Below are 26,122 nucleotides of genomic sequence, written 5' to 3'. Positions count from 1 at the left end.
GATGAGACAAAACATTCCAATCGAACAAAATGAACGTTCGGGTTGAAATAACGTGTCTAGCTGTTTCTCAACTTGTATGAAAAAAGAACGAGGGTGTACGAACAAAGTTATTTATTGACGACAACATGGCGATGTAAACCGAAAGTGTATTTTAGCCGATTTAAAATGTAAGACATACATAATATGATAGGTTTTACCTGTGAAAGAGGAAGAGGTCCTTACAAAAAATTATACAAATTATTTTCAAAATTGTCAGTTTATTGATACATTGTAAAGGCATCATTTGATAATTAATTTACAATTAACAAAAATTGACAAAAAAAATACACCTTATCAGTATTTGGAAAACTGCACCACTTAAACTTTGTTGACCTTTTCACGTCATATATACAATATAATTGTACGACAAATATAAATTGAGGTTCCACCACTACAAAAAGTTTGTTATTTCTCCTCTCGAGACAGTTCATTTTTAATATTATACATTGTACTTTAATAATCATAATATGAGGCAGGCATTACCTGTGAATGGGGACGAAGTCTGAATTATTTTCCTTTTTTTCAAACATGTTGATAAACGGAAATACCGTTACGTTTCCGGTATTGGTTCTGTTGTTAGGGATTTAATTGTGACGTTATTTAAGTTATGACGTCATATTCAATGTAAACAAAGAAACGCTGTTATCAGGTAACGTTTTTTCATATCAAACAATTATTAAAAATGATTGGGTGTTGAATTCCTTCCTATATTTATTGATATGTTGATAAATATACATTTTATTCAAAGTCTCATGCCAACAAGACCGGAACAGGAAGCAACAAGACCGGAACAGGAAGTAGATCTGAAAAAAAGTTAACGATTTTGAGTTCATTAGTAGAATGAAAAATTCGGGAAAATTTTCCCGATTTAAAAAAAAAAAAAAATTTTTATTGATTTTTCTACCGTAATTAAGCATAATCAGATAATAGACTACTTTTGAGTTTGATGCATCTCCGTCAAAAACTCTGGTTTTAGTGAACATCATTCATGCGTTTAGGGGCATCATCACTTCCCTTCCTATGTTGAGCTAGTGGTTGGAAAACTATAATGCTATATTGCACAAATTATTTGGCAAATTAAATTATCCTAATTGACAATCAGCACTGCTGTCATTAGGGAATTGTGACTAATTATATACAAGTACTTACAAAACAAACATTTCTTATTTCTCCTGCACAATGACGATCACTAAGACACTTGATGTATGTTAATAGTGCAGGAATACAGGTGATCCCCTCTATCTGGTAATTGATGTCATAAAGGCACACATAATTTACGAGTTTTTTTCTGGTGATGGATGAACTCGAAAGTGGTCTATTAGCATGATTAGTGGATGGTGGGCTCTCTGCCAAAAAATCCACCGCTGTCTGTTTGAAATAGGGGATGAAACATGAAGGACTCATGATATTTTTTATTTTTGCGTTTGTGACTTGAATGGTATGCCAATCAACTTTGAGCAAAGTACAAGTATGCAGCTGAGCTACATTTGTAAGTCTAGTCAGAATGGGGCATGTAGTGAGAGTACCACGCTCTCAGCATGTTTACATGCATATGGTTAATAGCACCTGCAACAACTTGTTTGTTGCCTATTGCAAGGCAAAATTTCTGTCCCTATCAAACATACCTGATCAAAAATCTGAAATAAGAAGGGCAAAATATCAAACTCTATACAAATTGCTATTTTGCCAGAGCCAGAAAATATGGTTTGCCTTCACTGTGACAGCCTCTTGTTACACATTGTGACTTGGATGCAAAGTTGTCTCTCATTGGCATTTATCATGTTTATACATGTACCACATCTTAGTATTTCTATGTACATGATTTACATAGAATTCACAATATAAAGTCATATACACATGATACATGTACTTATTCCTTATATTTTACCCAAAGTCTTGAGATGAACAGTTTCATTTTGACAGCTAAATTGCTGCCCTTGGGTAGTAAATACATTTACTACTCAACCATATGCACTTGAGCTAGGGAAGTACTTTTCTAGCTCAATCGGTTAAACCTTTGTATTGTAACACAGATGTCCCAGGTTCCAGTGGTGGATTATACACTTGTACACAGACATTGTGATTTCTGGTTACAAATATATTGGTTTTATACTCTATACATGCTTTATGGGCCAGGGCAGGCCTAGGAAAAGTAATAAGTTTGGTAAATATTTCTTTTAAAACATTTTTTTGGGGAATAAACATGACCCATTCTGTCATGACTAAATTTGGAAATTATTGTGTGATTTTTATTATTGTGATTCAACAGAGTTGTAAACACAATAGATTAACATGATTAAACTCTCATTTTAAAATATTATTTATGAATTAAACATGTTTACAGTATTTTTCTCAAAATCTTAAAAATCATTTAAGTTTAAAAGGACAAAATCACAATACATATAATAAATACATGCAATAATTTCCGAATTAACCATAAACCAAAGGACAAAGACTGGAACAATATTAATTAGCTTTTATTTCATATCTATTCTTACCATGTACATGATGTATATGATAGCCAATTATTATTTAAATTTATAATTTAGTGGTTCATTTTTAAAAGGAATTTAAAACTATCTGACAAACTGTTAAAGAAGCTACATTAACTAAACCTTAATCTTGTTATATCCTGATATACTCTCACTCCTGCCAGCTTACCTCGCAATAAGAGTCATGTAGTACGAATTAAGTTATCAAGTCTAAAAGGTGCAGGATTCTGAGATGGTTCATTAAGTCAGCATATAGTAGTCAACAAAAAATCAGTGGGGAATCAGTAATGATACAACTATAGTTTTCAAGTTCAACATTGTACCTTTTATAATACATTTATGGAGCCTTGTGGGTACACAAGTTTTAAAAAAATTTAAAAAAAAAATTGTCGCAATTTTTATTTATGACACTATTAGTTGTTACCTAATGACAGACATGGTCAAAAATTAACCACAAAAAAATCAATTTTATTTATTTTGGGGGTTGTGGTCCTTACAGTTTAGGAATTAGGGGCCTAATAAGCATTTTTCAAGTTGCCAGTCAATATCTTGTGGAACTTTGTATGGGCAAAAAAGATGGATCTCTCTAAAATTTTACCACAAGGTTCCATACAAGAAAAGCATGGTATGGATTGGCTTTGGGGGGTAATGGCTCAAACCATTTAGGAATTAGGGGCAAAAAAGGGGAAAAACAAGGATGTCCTGCTTAATTGGGGAGGGGGGGGGGGGGGGGGGAGTAAAAAAGGAATTGTAGTGGGGACAATTTTTCTTAAGATTCAAATTAAAAAGAAAATTTCTTAAAATATTTTTTTTTGCCAAAAAAAAGGGTAGGGTGGAGTGTAAAAAATATTTTGGTGGGGGATTTTTTTTGGGGGGAGGGTCAATTCTAAACAGCATGGTGTATTGCACAAAAGCAAAAAAAAAAGGAGGGGTAATTTTTTTTTTTTTTGAGGGGGGTGGTAGGGGTCAATTAGCAAAAGCATGGTGTATTGCACAATAGCAAAAAATAGAATATAAATTCAAGTCATATAACTAATTCTAAGTTCTACAGTTATTCTGTGTCAGAATGCTATTATGTTTCAAATGTTAAATTACAATCCAAATTCAGAACTGTATCAAGCGTGAATTTATTGTGTCAATTTTTGCCCCAACTGTTGAGGGTTGGACCTCTGGGGTCTTATCCAGCTGCACTTGTCAAAGTAATTTATTGCATTATGTGATTGTTAAGCAGATGGAAGATTAATGAATAATTAGTCATGACAGTTTCAAGAAATGCTTTAAAGGAATAATACTGTCAAATTTAAAACTAAGGTTTGATTTCCCCCCTTAATTTATCACTGTCGCAATTTTTCTCAATTAAAGTAAAAAAAATGAAAAAAATGTTTGAATTCATTATTGTTTACTGATGTGTAAATTGTAAACTGTTAAAGAAAGTTGAACATAATCATGATAATCATGATAACCAAACTTGTCATCTGTTTTTTTCAATTAATTATTTTGTTGTAAATATATAACATAGAATGATAGATATAGGACATGTAGGAAGATGTGGTGTGAGTGCCAATGAGACAACTCTCCATCCAAATAACAATTTATAAAAGTAAACAATTATAGGTCAATTTATGGCCTTCAACATGGAGCCTTGGCTCACACCGAAGAACAAGCTATAAAGGGCCCCAAAATTACTAGTGTAAAGCCATTCAAACGGGAAAACCAAGGGTCTAATCTACATTGTATATAAAAAACAAGAAAAGAGAAACACGTATAAATTACATAAACGAACGGCAACTACTGTACATCAGATTCCTGACTTAGGACAGGCGCAAACATTTGCAGCAGGATTAAACGTTTTAATGGTACCAAACCTTCTCCATTTTTCTGAAACAATAGCATAACATCACAACATAGAAAAAACACATGAGTCTTTGAACCACTGCAATTTGACTACAGTACATCTGTACCTCTAAGACTTTGAAAGTAAATAAAAGTTGTTCATGTTGTTATATAGTACACATGATACATGCTGTCAGCAAGTATACATGGAATTTAAATATTAATAAAAATCCTTATGGCAAATAAACATTACAAGTGTTTGAATAAATATTTTTATTACGTTACTATTTAATTACATCATTGTTCATTTTGTACATCGGATCAATAAAACAATTCAAGTTTTTATATGAATATATTTAGGTGTTTGAAACAACATATATGACATGTATGAACACATGAAGAACAATAAATGGGGCATGTTGAAAGAGGGGGGGAGGGGGGGGCCTTTTTTGGGACATCTTGATCGGTTGGTTTTTAGCTCGAGATTTCAGGATTGATCCTTTTGGGATCTGGGAATTCTTTTACGAATTTCGGGATATCAGGATTTAAATTTCTTTTAATTTGGGACCTCTGAATTTCATGTTTTTAAGCCCAGAATTTGGGGATCAGGACCCCTAAGACCCCTCCCCTGTTGAAATATAGCTGCATATTACATGTATTATATTATTTTATTTGTGCAGATGCTTTGCAAATTCTCAAAAAATATCACAAGGACAATGTAGGAACTAAGAGCTAAGGTTCCACACCTAGTTTATATAAATGCTCATGAGTAATTTATTCAGTATGAAAGATTGATTAATCACCTAATTATATTTTTTTAACTTGATGAAATATTGGATTAACACCTACATTTTTTTTTAATATGTTGATCAATTGAACAATTAAATTATCACCTAATAATTCTTTTTTAAGAAGCATGTTGTTGAAAATTAGGCTTATTGTTCAAAGAACATAACTGTTAATTATTACCATATGCATGGTTACGTAAATTAAGTTTCAGTGAAGACATAGTTTCATCTGGTCATTTGTTTTTAATTGCGTAAACCCCTGAGGGTTTACGCAGTATATATTGGACGAGTGATGTAGTCTTTCGGAACACCGGATGTTAGTCGGAAAACACTTCTGGTCTTTCTATGACCACCTTTCAAATACATGCGCAATAGCTATAACCACCTTTCAAATGCATGCGCAATAGCTTACAAATCTGTTGAATATGCATTAGCATCTTAAGTTGCTATAGAGATATTTTACGTATGATCTGAAATTTATTATGATATAATATTTTCTTGCACACGATTACAAGCTGCTAATATTAACCTACATGCGTAGTATTTCAATTAGTCAAACGATGTAACCAGCTGTGTTTAGATATGAGATAAGATTTCATGTAAACAATGCGCTTTATATTCTGAACGAGAATAATTAAAAATAAAATCTTTAGAAAGAGTTTTAGTAGCATTTTATTTTAGATTTTACGTTTAGTGAAGATGTACATGTTATAAAAAGCAAGCTATTTATTTTTTTATACTGAAATTAAAGGGAAGTCTTTCTTGCATATGATTAAATTACAGTTATTTTTTTTGGTTAAAAATTGCAACTTTAATAAAAAAAAAAATGGTTATTAAAAATAAAACTAAATAGATATTGAATATGAAAAAATAAAATATTTTGAACGAGAACAATTAAAAATAATATCTTTAAAAAAAGTATTAGCACTTTTTGAAATTTTACGTCTAGGATAGACCAAGGACATGGAAATATAATCATAAATACGTGCCTCAAATAGGTGTAAAAACGAGGATTTAAAAAAAAAATCGTTTATTGAAAATAACGTTAAAATTAATTATGAAAGTTATGTCCGTATTTATTTTCATTAATATTGCAAATTTAAAGTTATTTTCTTTGTTTCAATATTGCAACATTATTTACTTTTTTTAATAACCTCTGAATCCTTTTCGTCATTAAAATGCGACTGATAAGTATAGATATTCAATATGAAGGGGGAAAAAATAACCGTGACTGAAATCTAAATCTAAATGTAAAAATACACATTTGACCATGCAGATGTAAGAAATGATACTTCAAGCAATGAAACAACGAATTAAATGTGCCACTTTAATTACGACTGATAATCTAAAAATGAATCATGCATGCATTTTTAGCAGACTTAACCAGGTCGGCGATAAGATATCGAATATAAAAAAAAGAAGATATCAGGTTTGGTGTCAATGAGACAACTATCTGCAAGAAACCAAAATAACACAGAAATACAAACTATGGGTCACCGTACGGCCTTCAACAACAGGCAAAGCACGTACCGCATAGTCGGCTATAAAAGGCCTCGAAATGACAATGTAAAACAATCAGTCAAAAAAGAAAATTAACAAAGTCCGTATCATCGTATGCGTAACTTACCTGCTCACCAGAGGAACTTTACGCAAGCGTTTAAACACGCGTTCCATAAGTTTGAAGTACGTCGAAATGCAAAGGTATACGCTTGGTGAACGCTTTTAATTCAGGAAAATTTTAATGGAACATAAAAAAAATCATTCAGCTCAAGCGTTTGTCAAACGTATATACATGTACCTGTAAACTGCACGCACATAATATACACGCTACACGAGCGTTGAAAACGCTACAGATAAGTTTTAGACACGTTAAGGGCACATTGCATACAAAAATACTCGTCGCCTTAAAGCTTTCATTTAGGAAAAGAAGTCCGATACGGGTGAAACTTCATCAAACCTATAGAAGATATTACACCCTCTCTAACCATACAACATGGGACTAGACATAGAAGTACAGGAACTACTCACATTAGTTTGAGCTGTACAAGATCTACAAAAATATCCCGCCTGCCTCAAAGGTGCATATAGGATCGACCATGGTCCAGCACTAATGATACAAATACCAACCAGAGTTACAATGACGTGGTAGTAAGTCTTTAAAGGCCACCGAGCGGCCTCCAAAAATGAAAAAAAACTACTATTTAGTCGGCTATTAAATGCCCCGACCATTAAGATTTAAAAACAAAAATCAAACAAAACTAAACAGCCTTATTGATAACAAAATAATTTACGAAAACAACTTGACCGACATGAATTATGAACAACAACCACTGTACTACATGTTTCTGGCTTTAGAATGGACATCGGCACATAAACAATGTGGTGGCCATAAACCCAACCCTCCCAAATGAACCAAACCTTAAGGACAACACATCGCAAGAAAAAACTGTAAAATATCAGTTGCAATTCGCGTCCCTAAAATTATGGGTATGGTGCACAATAATCACTTACATAAAAACAATAGACACAAATCACTGAAATAATCGCACTTACCGAAAGCTATTTCAAAGCTAGTGAACATGTAGACGAACCAGTGGACATAGACGGACTGGTAAACATGTAAACAGACGGGCGAATGTGACAGACTTATTGACAAACATTCACATATAGACAGACCTGCAGTTGGGAATGTAGGAAGACCAGGAGAAACGCTAAGGTACGCTTTACGCACACCCAATACACGCTTTAAGCTCGTTGTGCACACTATACAGATATGATTGACAGGTTGAATGCATCAAAATTACTAGCGTTTTGGTAGCGTGCATGATTTTTTTTTACCTCGGCCGACGTACGTCGGATCTATAGGTTGATGTGTGAAGCCGGTATTACATTATTTAAACCACTAAACAGGCAATGTCAGTTTCTCATTCTTATGCACAACAAAAGTAATATAAGACAATATATCTTTATTAAACAATTATCTAATATATATATAATGCCAAACAAGCATTTGGGTTTACGATTGCATTTCTTTTTTTAAAGAAAGCAACTTGTTTTATTCATTGTGATATTTTGAATTATATTCTTGAGTGAAATGCCAGATTTGATCATTGTTGATTGGTTAATGCAAGGGTTATAATTTACTCTATCCCATGGGTCAGCAGGAGACAATTTTTGAATGTCACCCTCTCATGCAGGTTAATAAAAAAATTGATCATAGAACAATGAGTTTAATTAATAATTTTAAAGAAGTGCCCAAGTTCTACATTTTGACCTCATACCTTTTTCATAGACTAAAAATAAAATAAAAAAATACATCTTGCTTCATTATGTTCATTTTTGTTCTTTTTCTTTTATTGGTAATGTTTGATATGTACATGACATCATAATAAAGTATTTCAATTTAAAATTTAAAAGACAATACATATATATCATTATATGTAAGTATGAATTATAATTGAAAATTCAGTATAATAAATTATATAACACATAGCTTTGACTCAGTTAACAATGTTTTCTCAGGGTAACAATCTGCTAGATATCACAGGACACCCACTTAGCATCGTAGCAATATATAATTTATATAGTATAGCCATTAAATTAAGGTGGTACCTAACACTACAGGGAGATAACTCTGTAAAATCAGCTAAACGTTTTAACTACGTTGCGTTGTTAAAAGAATATTAAGCTTCTCAATGATCAAAATAAGTGTTTGTCAAACTGCTATATAACCAGTGTAATTTTTCTGATAAAACAGTTGGTTCAAATTTTTTGAAATTTTTATATTTTTGTCAAAGGGTCAAAGTAAATACTTTGTCAAAATTTTAAACAAATTAAACAAGCCAAATTAATTTTAGTTAAAGTGTTGGGTTCCAACTTTAATGCTAATTTGAAATTTAAAAGGTGTCTTATCCAATCTAGACTACTCTTTATTTTGCTTTGACATTTAACTTTGATTTAGGAAGATATTTTCAATTTGAACTTCCCAAACTTGCCTATACATGCTATATCAAGTTATGTTAAAACATACATCTTAAGAAATTCTATAGCTTCATTTGCATAATTTTCCCACATCCAACATCTGCAATGAATTTTTTATCTCAAAACATTTTGAGTTATTGATTGTATTATGATATATATATGGCATTTAGGTTGTTCTCACTTCTAAGACATATTCTACTAATAGATATTTAAAAAAACTCTGTTGTGACATGGTCATTGCTAAATATAAAAATGTTGGATTATTTTCCCTGTTTTTATTTAAAAAGGATTTTAAAGAGAATAGGATGTTCCCAACACTAATCCAAGTTCAATTTCTTATGCATGAATTTTTTACTTACAATTAATGAAACTTAAAATTATTTGAATATATTATAAAACTTAAATCACACAAGACACGGGTTTTTAAGGGAAGAATTAATTATGTAAAATTATTGAATGATATCTGTAGAATGAATATATTACATGTATTATGTAAGTTACATATATACTTTCTTTTATAAACAAAGAAAATAAAATGGAAAAATTTTACACGAGTTTTACACAAGTTTTCTTGTCCAGTCTGTTAAATCATTATTAGCAAGAAGCAGAAAGTTGCAAAGTAAGTCATTTTTATGTTGCATGTATTGATTGATTTATTTGAAAATATTTTGTTTACAAAACTTTTTTGTTTAAAAATGTTTGCTTAAACAATGGACTGTTTTGTCCAGGCATTAATTTACCTAGGATATATACCAAGTACTACAAAATAAAATGAAACAAAATACTTTGATATTGTCTCTGTTTTACATTATTTTCGTAAATTTTCTGTTCATGACTTAAAAATCGGTTTCAACCTAATTGATTCTACCTAGGAAACAATTTCCGTTCAATCTTTGCCTGATGCTTGTAATTTATAAACCTATAGTCTGATAATGTGGGAAAGTGACATTTGGATCTTCTTGATATTAATCTGAAAGTGTCATATTCTATTGATCTTAGATTCTATGCTGATAAATTTAATCTCTTTAATGCAGTTTAATGTGAAAGTATGTGTCTCTAAATTAATGTTTTGTTAACCCATTAGTCAGTACTAATAGTCTAACACATGTGAATATATGAAAATAGAAGGACATAGGACAAAGGAGTAGGTCCAGTAAGACCCCTTTTTGGCCCTAAAATATAGCAGTTTTACAAAATTATTAAAATGTAAACTTCTAGCTATATATAGTTATTTATTGGAAAGTAGAATAATTATGCTACATAAATATGGGCTCACTGTTTTTGACAATACAATGCACATATATCGGGTACTAGCGTCATTAAGTCATGCTAAATTACTGAAATCTTCACAATTTTAGTATTTTTAATTAGTTAAATTATAGACGTTTTCCGTCTTAAATGAAAGTGGCCGCTTTTGTGTTCATTCTTAATATTGAAATATTAGTTGTATTTGATGATAATACATAACATATATAAAGGTGATGGATGAACATGGATGTGGCCACTTTCATTTTTAGCAAAAACCATCTGAAAAGTGACATTTTTTGCGGTCGTATATTGGTATCACGTCATTGTCGTCATCATCAGCGTCGTCCGTAGACGGATGGTTTCCGGATAATAACTTTAGTATAAGTAAATAGAAATCAATAAAATTAAAACACAATGTTTATTACCACAAAAGGAAGCTTGGGATTGATTTGGGGGTTAGGACCCAAAACAAGCATTTATCTAGTGTCAGTACAAAAAGTTGTGTATACTATAAGTATTTCAATTGTTCTGAAATTGTACCACAATGATTTATACCATAAGTAGAAGGTTGGGATATATTTTGTGGGTTATGGGGCAAACAGTCTAGGAATAAACATGATAAAGGGCCTTAAACAAGCATTTTTGTTGTAAATAAGACAATAAATTGGAGTTTTCTTTCTTTGTCCAGAATGGTTGTTGAATCACCTAAAACCAATGCTTTATGAAATCTTCTTTGAAAATTGGAGTTATCTTTCTTTGTCCAGAATAGTAGTTGAATCAACTTAAATCAATGATATATACAATATACAATGCAATATTCACTTTACTACCAACTGATAGATTCTACAGTCTGCACCAAAAAGTTTTTCAACTACTAGTCTGAAGACAAATATTCTGATATTTTTTCTTCTTGGGCCAAACAAAGTTTTGCAAAAACGTACTAGTCAGAATGAAATTTTACTAGTCTCGGGCATCGGACTAGTGGCTAACAGTGCAGACTGTAGATTAAAGCAGTCTTTACCATTCAGTGATTACCATTCTAGGGTTATGCCTCTTTACAAGTGGAAAAAGATTTTTTTAGTTTCTGGTCTCTTTACTTAAGCATGTTAAGTTTGTCTCAACTGAATTTAATAACATGTGTATATAATTCTTATCATGCTTATTACCCATGTTACCTCTAAACTCAGTTTAAGTTCAATTTTTGGCAGCTTAACTTTTACAGTTCTTGAGTTATGTCCCTTTATAACATTATATGCTAGTGGGGGCATCATCAGTGTCCCTTTGAACTCTTTCCCCATTTATTTTTTTAGAAGTTACTATTAATTAATATAAATTTTAACCATGACTGTATGACATTTTATATCTTAATATTTTATGATGTATTTAAATGAGTAGTTATAGTTGCAAACTCCATTAGCGATGAATATACCTTTTTTCCGTATTAATAGAAAATAATGCAACCTACTTATCATGCTTGAAATCCCACTTACACCTTCTTGTGAATGAGTAGATGACTTAGATTAATGGTGAGGGTACTTTTACTTAAAAATAATTGAATAAATTTATGAATATTATTATAAGTATTATTACATGTATCTACCTGAGTTTACTTGTCAAAGAAATGTGCGCAATAGTAATCAAAAGCTGCACACAAACATAATGATTTTTGCGAGCAAATGTAATGGTTATGCACGCAAAAGTAATGCACCGTCTACTTAAACTTTTTGGAAGTGTTTGGGCAAACCAAAATATTTTTAAGTGTGGTCTCACCATTATTTGTTTTATCCAGAGAGTGATGTCATTCTAAATATGCTATGTCTTTTCTTTTCCAACTAATAATTGCGTTGACACATCAATATCAGAAATCATGCTGCTGAAGGACATTAAAAAATAATTTCTAAGACATTGTAATATTAGTAGCCATAGTACAAATAAACATCCTAGAAAGAAATGTTTTCCATTTTGTGGTCGTTTTTTTTCCCCATAAAATGTTGTTTTATATTGATTACATTGGTTTGTTTGCTTCGTGTAATAATCAATCTCAAATAAGTTATAGTCTGATTATAGTAGGTAATTATTTATAGCGAAGAATATATTTTGATACTGAGTTAAGGCTTCTCATAGAAAAAGTACATGTATCACATGTTTTATAGCCATTTTTCTGTACTAAATTGGCCTCTAAAGTATAATTACCTATTTGACTGCAGGACAAGAAACTAATGACCAATTAACAACAATATCTGTATTTTATTCCTTTACAAGAATTGGTCTCTCATATAGTACTAAACTTTCATGTACATGTAACTGTCTGATGCAAATTAAGTGAATACTTTGAGTGAGTAATTGCAAGAAAAGCATCAATAATTTAGTAGCAGCCAGGTATTTCAAAGCATTAACTTGTAGAGGAAAAACAATGATAGTTAATTAGGAAACCAAAGCTAACTTTTGATTTCGTAATAGAATTGATGCATTGGAAATTTTGTTTAATGATTCCATGTTACGGTAATAACTAATTTATTTCAAGTCAATCAATAATGTCTTGATTTGATGATTGATTTTTTGTTTATCCTCAGGTGAAGTTAGATCATTTTATCAGTATAACTTAGTGGACGACAAAACATCTCGCTATGGAACCGCATCCTGACGAACAATTTCATCCAGGGGATGAAGAATTAAACTGGTCAGAACAACATGAAAATCTCAAAGGTAACATTATATATAATTTATATACATCAAATATATATCTCATTAAGGATGTACACCTCTGAGGAGCCAAACATTTCTAGAATTAAACTTTTTTTCTTAACCTGATTTTTGGGTTCATAAGACTGTAACAAAATAATTGGTGAAGAAAAAATCATATGGTGGTGCACTTCTTTTTTTGCTACGGCCCTTTGAAAATGGCCAAATTTGATGATTTTCCCATTTTTCATCGATTTTTACCTATTTTTGGGCTATTATCGTGAAAAAAATCACAGTTCCACAATTAAACTTTTTTTCATACTTTCTATAAAGATGAAGTGGACCAATTTAAATTAATTTTACTTAAAAAAACTATAGGTAGGTGTTAATATAAGAAAGTTTTATCATATTTTGACGCTTTTTTGTGTAAAATTTACCATGCTGTCAATTTTCTATTTTTGTGATTTTTCTCAGTTTTAAGAACAAAGTGCATATTATTTCAACTTTTTTGTTATAAATGATTGAAAAAATACATATCTAAGAAATTTGAAAAGACCAAAATGATATGGGATGTACATGATTCTTGTAAAATCATTTTTTGTATCCCTCACCCATTTTCCTAAAATTTTGGCTAAAAATACTAACTTGATTGGTCGTAAAATTTGAAAACTAGATTACTCAAAAAACGTTCATTGTAAATACACAATTTTTTCACAGAGTTATGTTTGATTATAATATTTTTGAAATTCATTGATATTTTCCACTTGTATCACATGTTTTGGGAATAATTCAAGAACGAGATTTAAACGAGACTGAACGAGACTGAAAAGTCAGAGGAATACATCCTTAAATTAAAACTTAAATTTCAATCTTCATGATCTTTTTTACAAAATTAGAAAAAAAAAACTGTGAGAAGTTCAAAGGAATATGTATAATACATAATAATCTATATTTTCTGGTATCTGTTTAATTCAGTCCAAATCGTGTCTTTGGTGACTTAATCATAAATGTGTTCCTCAGTTTTGAAAGTTTTATTATGCTCCAGCTACAATTGTAGATAACACAGAGTTTTCAGGTTTCTGTCTGTCTGTGTTTTTTTCTGTTAGTTCATCATGATCATCACTTGTTAGGTTAAAATTTTTGATTACAAAAGTTTACCATAAATGTGTGGTCACATCCAAATGTCCCCATGATGCTCATATTCAATATTTATATGTGATTTAAATTTTTTTTTTTTTTTTTCAAATTACAATTATGACCCTGATTACAGGGTTCACTAGTACTTAACATAGAAGGTCTTCATGGAAAATGAAATCTTTCACAGGTCTAAGTTTTGGAATAGGAAAGTTTACCATAAAGTTTTGGTCCGATACTGATTTAAGCCCTTGACCAAGAAAAGTGGGGAGGGTTGAGATTTCAGTAGACAAGTTTAACCCCAACACATAACCATTTACCTGTCTCAACCAGAAAACTTATGAGTTGTTATCATATGTTATTTTTTAATGTTTTTTTTTTTTGTCATTTTGAGAATTGTTGATTTAAAAGGCACTTGATGTAGTATTCAATTTGTTTTCAAAACTTCTGGTTGTTCAATGTTGTTAGTCTTTGTCAATTGTGAAATGTTGCATGTTAAGATTCAATGGTTTTTCTTCTTCTATTTCAAGCTTATATACTGTTTTAACATGTTTAAGCATGATGATATATCTGAAACATGTTTATATTTTCATGTTAATATTTTTAACTTTTTAATTTTCTCAATGTCATAGTTTGGAACCTTTGCATTTGTTGAATAAGGTTTTCAATCAGAAAGACGTGTTTTTTGTCCATATTAAGGGAAAATCATTTCTTACTTTTAATACTTTGATACTTCAGATTTATATCAGTCAAAATACAGGTTTTGAATACCACTGACATGAAATAAATTTTCAAAATATGATTATAATGACAAGTCCCTTCCCACCTTAAACACCCAAAACATCCAAAAATACACATATTGGTTTAAATAATTGATGATTAATGTTGTCTATAAATGTTTTGATTTCTAATTTTTATGAAAATCCTCATCAAATATTTCTTAATTTGTAGGACAAAAGCCAAAAGGAAGATATAATAAATTTTCTGAGCATGCAAGAACCTTGATATCAACAGAGAAACAATGTGCTTTATTTTGTGGGGGAAAGAAATGTAAATATTGTACATGGGAGAACTGGACAGAAGACAAAACAGAAATTAAAGGACTCTACTCTAATTGGTTTGTTAATTTATTATCACATTCCTTTAGACAGCCAAGCTTTAAGCAGGCATGTGATTTTATTTTAGTTTTAATGATAAAAAATTCCTATGTTGTCAATGATAGAATTGTAGGATCTTCAGTCTTTTATGAAATATCTATTGTTGTGACATGTCTCTCTTTAAAGATAAATGTGTCATTAACAGATAAAAAAATTATTACTTCATATATGTACATGGAGTCCGACTATCTTAATTTTGCTATTAGGTCTGAGCTTAATAGTTCAAGGTTGAAACCCCATCAACAACTGTCAAGATAAGTCTGTCTTTCCATCCTTGTGTCTACCTTATATTTGATTCCATACTCATACTTAAGTTTGCTTCATGCAAATTTTATGATACTTTTTATATGGTACTCACACACAATGCTAAGAACCAAAACTCTCAAACACTTACTGACAGAGTTTCAAATTTGAGCAGTGAGTCATTTACATGTTTACCTCCTAGAGTTATGCCCCTTTAACTTGGAAAATTGAAAAATTTTGTTCTTCCGCACTTACTTAAGTTTTCGTCATCCAAATTTTATGATGAAATCATACACAAGATAAGAACTAAAACTCACATAGTTCGTTTAAGGGCAGTGAGTCACTTATGGTTCTAGAGTAATGTCCCTTTATAATTATGAAAATTGCAAATTATTTTTATTTCCACACTCTAACTTAATTTTTCCTCATCCAATTTTACCATGTTTACAAACTCATACACCATGCTGTGAACCACAACATAATTCTTACTTTGGCTGTGGGTCATTTACTGTTCTAAAATTAATCTCCCTGTTTATCTGGAAAAAAATGCAAAGGTTGAAAGGCATTAATGTTCTCAGAAACATTCTTCTTTTTTTCAGAATCTTGTATTTGTTGCGTATTTAACGAGTCTAGTTCAGTGTTTATATTATTGTCAGCATGATCCTATAATTCATCTTATTACATTTCAGGGTGACAGATAATATTTTAGCAATGGCAAGACCATCATCTAAAGCAATTAAAAAGTTTGAAATAATAAAACAGTTTCAAGAGTAAGATTAAACACTATTTTCCATGATATATCAATACTGTATAAAATATAATATGATATGGTTTGATTGCCTGTGGAACAGCTCCCCACCAGAAACCAAATGACTATATATATGTAACTTTAGCCTTTAACAGTGAGAAAGGAGTATGTTCAATAAGGTCCTAAAATGGCCCCTTTTTTTAGCGTAAATTTTAAATTCGGATTTTTAACCACCAATATCACAATAAATTATAGCTAATACATTGACTAGCTAGGATATAAACCATTTTGTTGAAAATTTTACGTTTCTGCGTTTCACTATGACGTCACAAGTTGTACTCATATTGATTTTTCACGAAAAAATCTATGAAAATGGGTAAATTTCCATAGATTATTGGACAGGAAACATAGAGCGCATACGTCGACAACAAAGATCTTTTAAAATAATGTTTGTGAAGACATTTCACATGTCTTATTTGAATCTTAAGCTTGTCGACGCCTGCGCTCTATGTTTCCTGGTCCTTTATTTGGTTGAAATCTAGCTGATTTTGTCAAATTTCACCAAAATCCCTTATCTTGACCTTTTTTGGATGTATAAATCAACGTGTTAGAATTAAACTTTGACAAAAATAGTTCTGTTTATCTTTCTAACATGTCTTTAAGGCAACGTAAAACATTTATTGTCTTGTAACTATGAACTTTATAATTGGGGCCAAATATGGCCCTTACCGAACTTACTCCTTTCTATAATGCATATTAACTATAAAAGGTCCAAAATGAAATATTGTAAAACAATTCAACAGAAAACTAAGCCTGATTTATGTAATAATCAACCAAAAAACAAACATACAGCAACAAATGACAACCACCAAATTATAGTTTCCTGACTTTGGACAGGAACATACAGAATTTTGTTGGTTTAAACATATTTGTCAGTGCAAAGCACTCTTTCTAGCCTGGACAGTACAACATAAGAACAAACTATAAAAATTAGTTGAAAACAGACTTTCTTAACATTTTATAATATCTTTTGTTATTGTATATTTACCTCATGTTACACATTTATATGTCTAGGAATTGCTTTGTAATGTATTTTAAAATCTTTGATTTGCATGTTTCGCCATGTTATTTTGCATTGAAGTGGACAACTTATATACTTATATTATATTTGAACAGGAAAGGTATAACCTCAGTGATTAGTATACAGAAACCAGGAGAACATGCAGATTGTGGATATGGTTTAGAGAAGAGTGGATTTACATATGATCCACAGATGTTCATGGAGAATGAAAGTAAGATTTCATGACAAGATTAGGTTTTCCCTTAAGATTTAAAGTTTCAAACTACCTTTGATAAGATTCAACTCTTTTACTTGATTATACAAATTTATGACGATTTAAGGCCTAGTATACGTTTTTTCATATTTTATATATGAGTACAATTTATTTTACGGAATCACAGGAAATATTTACATGTTTGAGGATTTATGGATATATAAGGAAGTTTCTTCAAAAACATAATACAGCAATTAGTTTTGATATACATTAATTGGAATGGGAAGATTTGTTTTATTATATATTATTTTTATTGTTTATTTCAGTATATTTTTACAATTTTGGCTGGTAAGTACATTATATATTTATGATATTTTATAATCCCTGAATAAGGGAGAGGAAGTCATTTTAAGACCTGTAATTATCTACATTTCTAGGTTTGCATTATAAGTTGAAAATTATGTTCATTTTGACAGCAGAAATTAAAAAGTATTCTCAATTTTGTAGCTAAATTGCTCAGATGAAAAAAAATGTAATTGGAAAAAAATATCATGGATAGTGTAAAGAATTTTGGAAGATATGAAATAAAAAAGGGAAAAATAAAGACAGCAATCAAACAAAACAGCAGAAACAGACAAAACATTTACAGTCATATTACATATTTTCATTACATTGTAAAAACTTCAAATTGAATATGTGACCTCATGTGAAATTGTTATTTTGAGTTCAATAGGTTTACAAAATGTGATTTATTTACAGGGATGATTATGGTGTAGCATCATTAAGTACAATACTGGATATGGTTAAAGTCATACAGTTTGCTGTCTCAGATGGCAAAGTTGCCATACATTGCCATGCTGGTCTTGGTAAGTTTTAGCACAAACCACATATTTTAATCATTGTTGTGTTTGAATTTGTTTCTTCTAAAATAAGGCAAAATTGCTATGCTGACCTTTACTATTCTAGCTTAAGTCAAAGTTGCCATGCTTGCCTTGATAAGGTTTAGCACATTTACTGTTCAGTGCCATGTTTAATTGTTAGTTCTGGCAAAATATAAGGTCATTCACTGCTATGCTTGACTTTTTTTCATAGGTTTTCATGAAATGCAAAGTTGTTACTCCTTGCAATATTCAAACTAGTAACTTTAAATTAAGTGTCTGTTACATCTAATGCTATATTTTTAGCTCACCTTGCCCGAAGGGCCAAGTGAGCTTTTCCCATCACTTTGCGTCCGTCGTCCGTCGTCGTCCGTCGTCTGTCGTCCGTCGTCGTCGTCGTCCGTCGTCGTTAACTTTTACAAAAATCTTCTCCTCTGAAACTACTGGGCCAAATTAAACCAAACTTGGCCACAATCATCATTGGGGTATCTAGTTTAAAAAATGTGTGGCGTGACCGGGCCAACCAACCAAGATGGCTGCCATGGCTAAAAATAGAACATAAGGGTAAAATGCAGTTTTTGGCTTATAACTCAAAAATAAAAGCATTTATAGCAAATCTGACATGGGGGTAAAATTGTTTATCAGGTCAAGATCAATCTGCCCTGCAATTTTCAGATGAATCTGACCACCCGTTGTTGGGTTGCTGCCCCTGAATTGGTAATTTTAAGGAAATTTTGCTGTTTTTGGTTATTATCTTGAATATTATTATAGATAGAGATAAACTGTAAACAGCAATAATGTTCAGCAAAGTAAGATTTACAAATAAGTCAACATGACCAAAATTGTCAGTTGACCCCTTTAGGAGTTATTGCCCTTTATAGTCAATTTTTAACCATTTTTCGTAAATCTTAGTAATCTTTTACAAAAATCTTCTCCTCTGAAACCACTGGGCCAAATTAAACCAAACTTGGCCACAATCATCATTGGGGTATCTAGTTTAAAAAATGTGTCCGGTGACCGGCCAACTAACCAAGATGGCCGCCACGCCTAAAAATAGAACATAGGGGTAAAATGCAGTTTTTGGCTTATAACTCAAAAACCAAAGCATTTAGAGCAAATCTGACATGGGGGTAAAAAATTTTATCGGGTCAACATCTATCTGCCCTGAAATTTTCAAATGAATCAGACAACCTGTTGTTGGGTTGCTGCCCCTGAATTGGTAATTTTAAGGAAATTTTGCTGTTTTTGGTTATTATCTTGAATATTATTATAGATAGAGATAAACTGTAAACAGCAATAATGTTCAGCAAAGTAGGATTTACAAATAAGTCAACATGACTGAAATGGTCAGTTGACCCCTTTAGGAGTTATTGCCCTTTATAGTCAATTTTGTACCATTTTTCGTAAATCTTAGTTATCTTTTACAAAAATCTTCTCCTGGGCCAAGTTCATTATAGATAGAGATAATTGTAAGCAGCAAGAATGTTCAGTAAAGAAAGATTTACAAACACATCACCATCACCAAAACACAATTTTGTCATGAATCCATCTGCGTCCTTTGTTTAATATTCACATAGACCAAGGTGAGCGACACAGGCTCTTTAGAGCCTCTAGTTTAAGTTTTTTATTTCTCAAAAAGAAAATGTTGCCATTTGTTTTCTTGATGAGCATGATCACACAGATGGAATTCATTGTCATAAAAAAAAAATTGATTACCTTGCTGAACTGGTCAAAGCATCATTCATAAATTTCTAAGTAATTAACATGATTAACTCAACAAATTCACAAATTCATAAATTCTTATAATTTTCTTGAAATGAAAATAACCAAGCTTTCATGAGAATATATTATTATTGATTTTCTGACTTGATCTTATTTTTAGGCAGAACTGGTGTCATTATTGCTTCCTATTTAGTGTTTACAAATAGAATTCCTGCTGATGATGCAATACAGTTTGTGAGATCAAAGAGGTGAGTCAATTTTAATCTCAATAATTAATGTGTATAATTTGAAAACATCACCCAATATAGAAAAATTTATAAGTGACTGTAGTTATCAAGGTTTGAATTTTGTAACTCAAATCAACAGAAAAACCTGAGAGATTCACAAAACTCTGAATAGAAGAAGGCCAAATGCAGGCACAGGGTTGTCATCTCTTGTTGTACATGCATGCTAATTGTTTCATACTTATCAAAATATGGGGAAAACACTCAGTAAAATTTCAAATCAGACTTTTGGTATGTTTACTATTTTTCCATGTTACTGGCGAAAAATTTCTAAATAAGGACTGTATATAAATAAAATTGAGAATGGAAATGGGGAATATGCCAAAGAGACAACAACCCGACCATAGAAAAAAAACAACAGCAGAAGGTCACCAACAGGTCTTCAATATAGCGAGAAATTCCCGCACCCGGAGGCGTCCTTCAGCTGGCCCCTAAACAAATATATGCTAGTTCAGTGATAATGAACGCCATACTAATTTCCAAATTGTACACAAGAAACTAAAATTAAAAATAATACAAGACTAACAAAGGCCAGAGGCTCCTGACTTCGGACAGGCGCAAAAATGTGGTGGGGTTAAACATGTTTGTGAGATCTCAACCCTCCCCCTATACCTCTAGCCAATGTAGAAAAGTAAACGCATAACAATACGCACATTAAAATTCAGTTCAAGAGAAGTCCGAGTCTGATGTCAGAAGATGTAACCAAATAAAATAAACAATATGACAATAATACATAAATAACAACAGACTACTAGCAGTTAACTGACATGCCAGCTTTGGACTTCAATTAAACTGACTGAAAGATTATGATTTCATCATATGAACATCAGGCACAATCCTTCCCGTTAGTGGTTTAGTATCATACCATCATAACATATATGAGAAGATCACAACCCGTGTCATGTCAACAACTGAAAAGTATGTTTTCATTTCAAAACATCTTTGATGTCTTGATACAATAAATGTAGATCTATTGGAATACAGCCAAGTGGTTGACATGCTGTCATTTTTGGTATCTCCAAATCCTCTCCTAAACCTGAGACAGTGGTGTGAAAGAACAAAAAGAAAAACACTGTACAAAACAAAAATAAACAAAAATCAAAAGACAACAACTGCTCAGTTACAGTCTTCTGTTTAACAACAATTTCAGATTTTTTGGAATATTTTGTGATGGTCACTTTTAATTGGTGGAAGAAACTGGATAGAACCACCAACCTCATTTGGAAAACTGATAATCATAGTCATGGTTGGCTTTGGTCCACAATGTATTTTTTTATCTGTTTGTGTAATTAAATCACTGACAGTTTTTCTTTATAAAGAAAAAAAACCTATAAAACTATTTTGATTATAGACAGGATGCTAGTAAATAAGTGAAACTTTACCTTAAAAATTATTGGTAACAAAAATATATTATGAGAGATTCTTTGAGAAAACTATGAACTTTTCTATGTTATATGTCACTACTTTTATCAATGAAAATGAAAATCTGAAAATAATTTATGTTAACTATGTTATTTATAGACACGGTGCAATCCAGACCAGAGGACAAATGGAAGTGATAAGAGAATTTGAACAGTACTTAAAACCATTCAGGATTATATTTTCTATAGCGTATGTAACAGGTTTTTGTATTTGATATAAGACATTCTTCACTTGACAAATGTATCCAGCAGATCCAGAAATAAAAAAAAATGAGATGAGAAAAATGTTCTACCAACAGTGTTTTCTCTGACTATTAAAGGAAAGAAATCTAAGAACGAAAGGGAAAACTAAACAACCACAGGAGTAATTTCCCTTTATCTTGGTAGCAAAATATTAGAAGACAGGGATGCAAAATATTCAAAATTTGTTTAAATATGTACACAATGAAAGCTATTTAAACTGAACCTTGGCTAAACTGAAAACCTGGGAAATGAATTTAAAAAAATAAAGAATATTGTACAAGAAATGAATAGGGCTGAGTTCCACTGTTATATGTATTTGGTATAGTTTTATCTGTTTATAACACAACAATGAATTAAATCAATTTAAATGTTCTTGTACATGTCACCATCAACACAGTTTGCCATTTACAAATGTATAAAACTTACTTTTGATGAAGAAAAAAAAGGAAAACAAAACTTAAGTTTTTTTTTCAGAATTTGTTAACTTAAGCCAATGTTTTATTAATTTATTTAGAGGTACAGATAGCAGAGAATTTAGTCTTCAACAGTTCCTCAATAGACAGAAACATATACTTCATGGTTACGAAGCAAGAAAACTTAAATATGTGCCAAAGGTAAAATTGATTATGAACCAACAAAACATTCTATAGACTATATGATATTGCTCTCACCTGGTCTAAAACGCAAGTATGAGTAGTTTTACTATGTTTTTACCTTTAATACATTGTCATAGATGCCAACCATTACGATTTTTCCGTAGTTTTTCCGATTTTGCGATAAAAACTACGCTATTACGGTCAAAGTCGAATAGTTACGGATTCCCAATCATCGACGTTCAATTTTGTAAAACACGGATTTTTATCATTACTTTTCCGTCCTGGTCCAGTATTTAGGAAACGCCAATGTAATGCTTCCGGTTTCTCGGGAGTTGTCAACCTATTGTTGGGTAACTAACTGACTTCCGAAGAGGCAAACTTGCATTTTATTAAGTAGCTTTCCCGCTTTCTCTACTTCTCCTTGACAAAACAAAAATGTTTGAGTCGAGAACATCTGAACAATTAATGAATGGAATACATACTACAGACAACATGTTAAATGACAAATTTTAGTGTATATCACTTTGCAACCACTCGTCAGTAATTTTTATTGGTAAATGCACGTTTATGAATGATTACTGAAAACTTTTCAAAAATACGGAAAATTTGATAGTTTGTTACTGATTGTGTCAAAAGGGGGTTGGCATCTATGCATTTGTGTGTGCCTATCAATGAACTTTTTCTTATTTTAAAACAACTTATTAAATGTAGCCATACTTTTATCAATAGTGCTCTTTACTTTTCTTTTCTTTTCCATTATATGCAGAATATTCAAGTTTTTTCAGCTATCAATAGATTATCGTCAAATAACATGTATAGATATGTCACTGATTGCTTTGTTGTCAAAAGGTGTACCATGTATAATTATCTAATTTGATTATTATGAAATTAAAATGCACATTATTGGTATCTGTCTAGTATCAACTTTTGATGTAATAATATTTAACTATTAGGGTGAATAAACTTTACATCCATATCAATTTTAGTATACTCGATTATGAACAGTATAATTTATGAAATGATTAAGGAGTGATAAATCTTCAAATATGCAGGGACATTTTCACTTTGTCTATTTTTCATGTTTTCTTAACTACTAACTGCTAACAAAACAAAAATTAAACACATGCGGAGAAAAAAAGAAATATGATTTAATCTAGATAAAAAAATTACTATTATTAGTGTGGTAAAAAACACAAAATGTAAATAATAAATTTTATTATAAGCTCAGCAAATAATAGAGAAAAGTTACAGCACTTTTATTGCTATTCTTCATCTCAAATCAGAGTGCAGTCCTTGAATATTCACCAACTGCTCACTTCAATTTCAAGTCAGCACCTAGCACCAGTTTGAGTGAAGTTCTTTGGTATATATCCACATTCTACACCATTTGTTCATTGTAAAGAAAGTAGGTGCAGGGTATTATCAACAAACTCTAAACAAATGGGCAGACAAATCTCAACAAAAATGTTTATCATATGTCAGTCTTGATGTTAAATACATAGATCTTGCAAACATTGTATAGAAAACCATGTCATATTGAAGAATATGAGCATTTTGTATAGAAAACCATGTCATATTGAAGAATATGAGCATTTTGTATAGAAAACCATGTCATATTGAAGAATATGAGCATTTTGTATAGAAAACCATGTCATATTGAAGAATATGAGCATTTTGTATAGAAAACCTTATACTTCAAGAAAATGTATGTAAAGATATTTAATTATAAGTACTGTCTAATGTGGAGCAATCCTGTACAATAAACTTAAGGTAGCTAATTACATGCATAGTGTCTTTATTTTTAGGTTATATATGTGGTGTGTGAAAGATTGTTAGAACTTTCAAAGAAAGGAAATTCATTGTCTCAAATTAGAAAATGTCCTAGTGTAGCTTCTTTTGACAAAAAATTAAATCAAAATGGTAACATCGAATCAGAAAATGGCATCCCAAGAGTGTCTTCTCATCCATCATTAGAATCTCAAACAAGTACAACTTCTAGTCATTTAAAACGTGTTGGAAGGAGAAAAAGTGTTTGTATGGAAGACTTGCCAGATGAAAAACTTTTAGCATTTAAACCTAAGCCTGAACGAGAACTGAGTATAAAATCAGATACTGAGACTGACGTTTTCTCTACATCAGACATTGTGTCCCAGAAAAGTGATGATATTGATAGTGTATGCGAGGACTTAGGAAGTTTATCAACAATTGATGTAGCAGAGGCTCTCGGTACAACTGATGTCGAGGAAGGAATTTACACTGCAGCTGATATTTATCAGGTGGAGATTTTAAATATTGAATACATATAGTAAATCTGGATTCATTTAATTTTTTCGTGGGCACCAATTTTCTGGTAATGAATAAAACTTATTAGTCGATAATTGATTTGATGGTTTTGCCATGCAATCTTATGGAAAATTTGTAAATTGTTGAACATCTAATTTCGATGTTCACCAGTACCTACAAAATTCATGCAAAATTGTTATCCAAGGAATAATAGTGAATCAACCATGTATACCAAAACAGAATAATAACTAGAACCTAATTCTAACAATTGGCATTCCATTTAAATATTTCTAAGATTGTTTGGATATTGCTCAGATTCTGATGTTTTACACTCATTACGTCTGTTTCAAAGTCTGTCCAATTGGACAATTGATTAGCCATCAATTAACAATATTTTGTCAGCAATTTGTTGTCTTACTGCTTAAAATTGATCAAAATCTTTTATAGATAATCAACTATAATACTTAGTATGAAAAGAAGGATACACATTTTATTAATGGCTTTTAGATAGGATAGCCACAGGTTTTACTAATTTTTATACAGTTTTGTGTCGTATAATGGTAACATGTCGTCTGCATTATCGTGGTCGTCATCTGAAGACGCATTTAGTGTCTGGACAATAACTTTAGTTTTTAGTGAATGGATCTCTATAATTTTTTACCAGAAGGTTCAGTACCACCAAAGGAAGGTTGGAATTGATTTGGGGGGTTATGGTCTCAATAGTTTAGGAATAAGAGGCCAAAAAGGGGACCTAAAATAAGCATTTTTGTAGTTTTCAAATAACTTGTGTTTAAGTGTATGACTTTGGAGGGTTGTGGCTCAAAAAAATGTTTTGGAATTAGGGGCAAAAAAAAAAGGGAAAATATTAGTTTTTTTTTCTGGTCATTGGACAATTAAGACCAATTGAAAAGCAGTGAAAAGGGAGGTAATTCAAAAACATTTAACATACAATGTTGGGTATCTTCGAATTTACCTCCCTTACACTACTTGTAAATTACTGGTAAATTATATATAAAGAAATGTCAGGTTTTGGACTTATTGTATAAAAAGGGGGGTGGTAGAAGTTTTTCCATTTT

The 26,122-nt window shown here is 31.1% G+C and overlaps 1 protein-coding gene across 1 annotated transcript in view; it reads left to right on the top strand.

Annotated features, from left to right (window-relative positions):
• The first annotated feature begins 63 nt into the window (after window positions 1-63).
• The window catches only part of LOC139482266 (protein tyrosine phosphatase domain-containing protein 1-like), a 36,956-nt gene continuing 10,897 nt past the window's right edge, over window positions 64-26,122 (top strand). Inside the window, exons 1-11 of the mRNA XM_071266034.1 lie at window positions 64-167; window positions 12,955-13,087; window positions 15,149-15,314; window positions 16,287-16,367; window positions 17,522-17,637; window positions 17,946-17,967; window positions 18,379-18,485; window positions 20,380-20,467; window positions 22,025-22,114; window positions 22,682-22,781; window positions 24,569-25,039. Of these exons, the coding sequence (XP_071122135.1) occupies window positions 13,009-13,087; window positions 15,149-15,314; window positions 16,287-16,367; window positions 17,522-17,637; window positions 17,946-17,967; window positions 18,379-18,485; window positions 20,380-20,467; window positions 22,025-22,114; window positions 22,682-22,781; window positions 24,569-25,039 (1,320 nt within the window). The 5' untranslated portion in view covers window positions 64-167; window positions 12,955-13,008. The remainder of the gene's footprint in view (window positions 168-12,954; window positions 13,088-15,148; window positions 15,315-16,286; window positions 16,368-17,521; window positions 17,638-17,945; window positions 17,968-18,378; window positions 18,486-20,379; window positions 20,468-22,024; window positions 22,115-22,681; window positions 22,782-24,568; window positions 25,040-26,122) is intronic.

Source organism: Mytilus edulis, chromosome 1 (genome assembly GCF_963676685.1).
Source record: "Mytilus edulis chromosome 1, xbMytEdul2.2, whole genome shotgun sequence".
Taxonomy (NCBI): Eukaryota; Metazoa; Mollusca; class Bivalvia; order Mytilida; family Mytilidae; genus Mytilus; species Mytilus edulis.
The sequence above is the reverse complement of the archived record's forward strand: the minus strand, read 5'-3'. Positions and strand labels throughout refer to the sequence as shown.